At 48.5% G+C, this 5,726-nt stretch overlaps 1 protein-coding gene across 1 annotated transcript; it reads right to left on the reverse strand.

Moving 5' to 3' along the window:
- Nucleotides 1-318: 318 nt before the first annotated feature.
- On the reverse strand, nt 319-5,230 carry F4813DRAFT_196135 (calcium-translocating P-type ATPase). Its single transcript, XM_049239501.1, has 3 exons — nt 4,734-5,230; nt 1,322-4,657; nt 319-1,267 (listed from the first exon to the last, which is right to left on the reverse strand). The coding sequence occupies exons 1-3, from the start codon at nt 4,784-4,786 to the stop codon at nt 418-420; spliced, it is 4,239 nt and encodes a 1,412-aa protein (XP_049096768.1). The 5' UTR covers nt 4,787-5,230; the 3' UTR covers nt 319-417.
- Nucleotides 5,231-5,726: the final 496 nt, after the last annotated feature.

Raw genomic sequence — 5,726 nt, forward strand, 5'->3', positions numbered from 1 at the left:
ATTCATTTCCAATACCCTTTTACCCTGGCACCATCATTCTAATACCCTCAACTATAATATCCACACCCTCCGTCTCAGTAGCACAAACCAGGAATCGTGAACCATGAATTACAAATTCCCGTGAGAAATGCTTGATGACGGGCTGTAGTTCGCCGCGGCCGTACTCGACACGGTAGCCCAGAAGATAGTCTTCTCCGCAGGCTCTGTCGGGATTGTGCATGGCCGGAATAGTAGACCGAACCAACAACCCAGGTTGACTTTAGCCACGGGGCGAAGATTAATATTATATACGAGTTGTATTCTAATACTTAATACTTTCACTCGTTTTCTGTGTGCATGTTCCCGCCATCTCCAGATATCATAGTATCGGGCGCGATTGACATGGGATGATCATAACCAAAACTTCGTTTATGCCGCCTAAGAAATAGATTTTTGTTTTTGGGGTGGCTGTGGAACGCTAAGCCGAGGTACACTGGAGGGACCAGAATCTTCGATCGACATCGGTTCCTCTGTTAGGACAGGTGCTGGCTCCAGCTCGCTGTGCTCGCGATTAGATAGCGGTGAAGGTGTCGGACGGGTTGGTGGGAAATCGCGATCCCCAGTCCTTTCTATCGGAGACCACCCAGCTGCTACACTGCCAGCAATAATGCCTGCCATAACCGTAGGGGCTCCTAGTGCTGAATTTGATCGTGATCTTATCGACCTGGAGCGCTTTCTAGAATCCGGAGTAGGTGCTGGGGAGGGAGAGCTGAAACTATCTTCGCGTGTTGGAGTTTGCGGTGCTTTCACTGAATTCGATCGAGAATGAGACGGGCTCCTCGTCTTCGAGATGAAATTGTCTCGGGTTTGTCTGACGGCAAATTTCAAATTGTTCAGGCGGCCACCCTTGAGCTTCTTCAGGAATGCAAGCTCGTCTCTAACATCAGCAAGAACTTCTGGGTACTCCTCGAAGCGCTCCTCATCGGAAATTGTTAATCCAGGGATGCCGCGCTTCTTCTTGAGGACGTCGGGAACACATTTGCTGATCAGTTCATCTGGAATAAGACGAAGAATTACTCCAATAGGGATGGAAATGACACCGAGGACGATTGCACATGCCCATTGAGGGCCCGTCTGTGTTGGATCGGACCCAGAAATACTAAAGGGGGCTCCACCAACAAAGATGATGAGGACTTGAGCGCCAGACACAGCAACATTGATAATAATAAAATACCAATTCTGCATCAGGCCCTCGAAAATATTGAAGTGGTTGTCCAAGCGACGATTGCTATCATATTATTAGTATAGTTCATAAGTTTTATTACCATGCATTTGTACTTACTTCCATTGATTAAAGATTTGCATCCATACGAAGGTGTTGAAAACAAGGGTATCACGTTGTGGGATCTGCCACTCGCCTTCACCGACTATACCAATAGAGATTGCGCCGTAGTAAAGTACGAAAGTAATTGCCAATTGGTAAATAGCCTGGCCGAGAATCATTTTCCACATTGTTACCGAAATAATACTGGCACCTCGGCGCTCTGGTTTTCGGTCCAAACAACTGTCCTGAGGAGGGTCGGTAGCTAGGGCAAGCGCTGCGAGAGTGTCCATGATTAGGTTGACCCAGAGGAGCTGGACTGCTGTTAGCACAGAGCCCTCGTCGCTGCTGGAGACAGCCGTGACGAAGGTCAATACGACAGCGGTAACATTAACGGTAAGTTGGAACTGGAGGAAACGCTTGACGGCATCGTTCACAGCTCGGCCCCACTTCAAGGCCTTCACGATGCTGTTGAAATTATCATCCATAAGAATGATAGCAGATGCCTCCTTTGCTACTTCCGTACCAGCAATACCCATGGAAAACCCGACGTCCGCAAGCTTCAGGGCGGGCGCGTCGTTCGTACCATCACCTGTGACAGCAACGGTTTCACCTAGGTCTTTGAGACGACGCACAAGAATGCGTTTGTCTTCGGGGCTAGAGCGCGCAAGTACACGGAGGCGCGGGATGATCTCGTTTTGCTGGTATTTGCTTAGATTCCGGAATTCTGGGCCTTCCATCACCAACCCATCTGGCTGCAATATGCCGCACTCCTTCGCGATAGCCTCAGCCGTAAGCTTGTTGTCACCGGTGACCATGCGAACAATCACACCAGCCCTTTGGCATTGCTTAACCGCTTCAGGAACACCGTCACGGAGAGGATCCTGGATACCAACCATACCAATAAATGTCATGTTCTTGAAAATGTCTTCGAATATCACCTCGTTCTGTTCACCCTCGGCACGTTTGGCACCTCGTGGAGGCCATCTCTCAAAATCGCGGTAAACAATTCCGATGGTTCGTAGAGACCTGGACGCATAATCTTCAATAAGAGCCTTGACAGTTTCCACGTCGTCCATAGTGATGGGGGCATTCGATGTGTCCTGAGTAGGGTTACGAAGAATGGCCGAACATTTCGTAAGCACAATCTCGGATGCTCCCTTGACGTATAAACGAGCGCTGCCGTTCTCAAGCTGCACGACAACACCCATACACTTTCGGCCAGAATCGAATGGAATAAGCTGTAGTATTTTCGCGTTCGATCGTTCTTCGCTTACCGGACCCATACCAAGATAGGCCTTAGCATATTCCAATAGCGCAGTCTCTGTTTTGGACCCGATGAAAGATTTCACGCCGTCCAACTCGCCTTCGAAGGCTGTCGAGTTAAGTGAGATTGATTTCAGCAGAATCTCTTGAACTCCATTGCTGAGAGTGCTAGCAAATTCCTTCTCGGATAGCTCCTCTCCCTTCTCAGATGGTCCGCTTCCGAATCGATGAGACGTTCCGATCGTCCCAGCAACAACCGACATCTTGTTTTGAGTTAAAGTACCAGTCTTGTCGGAACAAATTGTCGTCGCATTTCCCATTACCTCGCAGGCTTTCAAGTGACGTACTAAGTTGTTGTCCTTGATCATACGGTTTGTAGCAAAGGCCAGCGCTAATGTGACAGCAAGAGGCAATCCCTCTGGCACCGCAACAACGATAATAGTGACCACGACGATGAAAATCTCGATGAATTCTTGACCCTTCTGGGACGGTGTCATACTGTCGTTCCCCGGGACCCGGACCAGGAACAAGATGAATAACACGATGAACAAGAGCAGACCGGCAGCGCCTCCGAGCTTCGCAATGTATTCGGCAATAACGTTGAGCTTGGACTGAAGGGGTGTTATCTCGGGATCTTCGTTTAGGGACATCATCGTTTTGCCGTAACTCGAGTAGATACCTGTAGACGTAGCCAGGAAAGTTCCCACGCCTTCCATCACTCTGCCTCCAGACTGGATGAAAGGATCTAGCTTCCTCGTATCTTCTCCATTCTCAATAGCGGCAAACACATCATCGGCCGGCCTTTTGCGAATGATATCCGACTCACCAGTTGCTTGCGATTCATCACACTTAACATTAAAGCCTTGAATGAGGATACCATCAACAGGAATAAGATCGCCAGGGTCCAAGTGAACAACGTCGCCGGCCATGAGATCGAAGATAGATATCTCGATGGTTTTACCTGACCTGATGACTTTGACCAGTCGATCCTGCTTTTTCCGGTTTAATTTCGCGAATTGCCTTTCCTTCTGCCAATCGTTCAAAGATCCAACCAGTACCACAATAACAATCGCCACAATGATAGCTACGCCTTCGATCCATTCGACAGATGGTTGTCCATCGTCGTGCTCGCCGCCAAATGTTTGATATAGACCGACAGCAAGCGATACTACGGCGGCGATGGAAAGCAGAATTAAAACCTTGTCATTGTAAGTGATCCATACCAATTGCAAAAAGCTCTTGCCTTTCTTCTCGGGGATTCTGTTGTCTCCGTAAACTCGCTTCCTGTCGATGAACTGCTCTTCGGATCCATGTCTCCGGGCAGTATCTGAGCGAACGATCGGTGTTTGTGGGCTTTCCAAGCCTTCATTAGCCAACTTAGACGATGAACGGTTTGTCGCCTCCTCGAACGAGATTTTCCCCTCTAAATGCTTTTCGTCGGGGCTTAATCCAGTATCACGATTAGTGCGAAGCCCCTTTTCCATCCCAGCGAGACCCCCAAGCTTGTAGAAAGCCGACAAACTTTTCGGGTTAAACATCTTAGTGAGTTGGCCAGGGCTATACGCGAATGGGTTGTTCTCCACTTCGAAATCAGCTTCCTTGCCTTGATCCGGCTTCAATGCATCATCATCCTTCATTATTTTCTCATTATCGAACGAGTGCTTTGATACGCCACTCTTCTCGCCTTGCCATGATGTCGTACCCGTCACCGTATCACCTTGGGAGGAACTAATTGATCGCGATCCATCTTCACTATCGACCGAATTTTGCCTCGAGCGGTGATGATTCTCTGGAACGGAGAGGAAGGCCTGACCTTTCTCGATTCCCCTTGCAGTAACAGGACTGGAAACGTTGTGTGGGCTAGTCGGTCTACTATCCCTAGCACTATCAAACGAATGCGTTTGTCGTGCTTCCCCCTTCGAGCTCGCGGTTGATGGCTGTAAGGTTAAAGGAGCGGCGGTTTTTTCAGATGTCCAACTCGCCGTCAACGCAGTCGGGCTTACCGAGTCATCATGGGGAGATACAGGCGAGTGATGAGGAGCGGCGGCTACAGGCTCAGTATCGTTTGTTGTGTCAATTGTAATAGTAGGTCTAAACAACGAAGTTAGAATGACCAAAAAAACATAAACAATAATTTGGCATGCTTCATCTATTGAAGTTGACTTACGCTCTCGCTCTACGAGGTGTCCCCTGGGAACCGTCCTTGCTAGGTTCAGACATTTCGCATATGTCGACGGAAGAATTGCGTAGAAGTCGTTAAAGCCAAGCAGCCTTGCGACTGAAGGCTAAGATCTAAAGTATAGGCCTCAAGGTGAGCGCACAGGCATTGGTTATCGATCGAATGCAAGATCGGCAATGCAGGAATGCAGAGAAAAAGAGATTATCAAGACAATTGACGTCCCAGGTTACAAGGGATACCGATTATTATCTATCAAATTCGTAATCTCAACGCAGGCACGGTCGGGACGTCTCCGCACAGACTGAGGCGCAGTGAAGTATGTCGTATAGCGCACGTATTCGTCTCCTGTTTACTCGTCCCTTCGGCGTGCTTAGAACCGAGTGGTCGACCACACAACAATATCTCTGGTTGGGAATCGGTAGATGCGAAACAATGGGACGTCTCTCTATTGCTAGCTGATATTTGATATTTTCAGAATCGCTGCAGGACCCGATCGGTAGCGGCCAATTAATCGACAATTAATCGACGGGCGATGTTAGAGGTCGAGAGAGCCGTAGCGGGTCGCTCAGGAATATAGATGCCTCGCAAGAATGATAGAGTTATAAACAATACGGTGCGTGGTATGGGAGTGGTAGCAAGTAAATGAGGTCCCAAATATCTGACCGGTAGTACCTTAAGGGCAGGCGAAAGTCGCAATATGCACCTATTGAAAGGTTTGCATTTGAGGCTGAGCAGACTAGCACTTGTTTAAAGTTGCCTCTTCCTCGAACGGAAAGAAGTAGAAGCCGTCAAAGAGGAAAGCCAAGTTTCTAGGCAGTATCCAATCCTGAGGGTGTCGACGAGGAGGAGGAGGCCAATTTTGTTTGTGACACACGGTCTTAGACCGCACCCTTCCCGTGCTTTTAGGGCCAGTACTAAGGAGTAAGAATATTAACAAAGAAAACAAACTAGATTTATTAAGACGGTGGTAGAGGAGTCACG

Source organism: Daldinia decipiens (genome assembly GCF_022478715.1).
Source record: "Daldinia decipiens strain CBS 113046 unplaced genomic scaffold F4813scaffold_34, whole genome shotgun sequence".
Classification (NCBI taxonomy): Eukaryota; Fungi; Ascomycota; class Sordariomycetes; order Xylariales; family Hypoxylaceae; genus Daldinia; species Daldinia decipiens.

Excerpts from the sequence above, each read along its gene's own strand:
- F4813DRAFT_196135 (XM_049239501.1), bottom strand. The coding sequence starts at position 4,786 with ATGTCTGAACCTAGCAAGGACGGTTCCCAGGGGACACCTCGTAGAGCG. Across the intron at positions 4,658-4,733 it reads ACACCTCGTAGAGCGAGAGC|ACCTACTATTACAATTGACA; the intron begins GTAAGTCAACTT and ends TTCGTTGTTTAG. Across the intron at positions 1,268-1,321 it reads CAAATCTTTAATCAATGGAA|CAATCGTCGCTTGGACAACC; the intron begins GTAAGTACAAAT and ends ATAATATGATAG.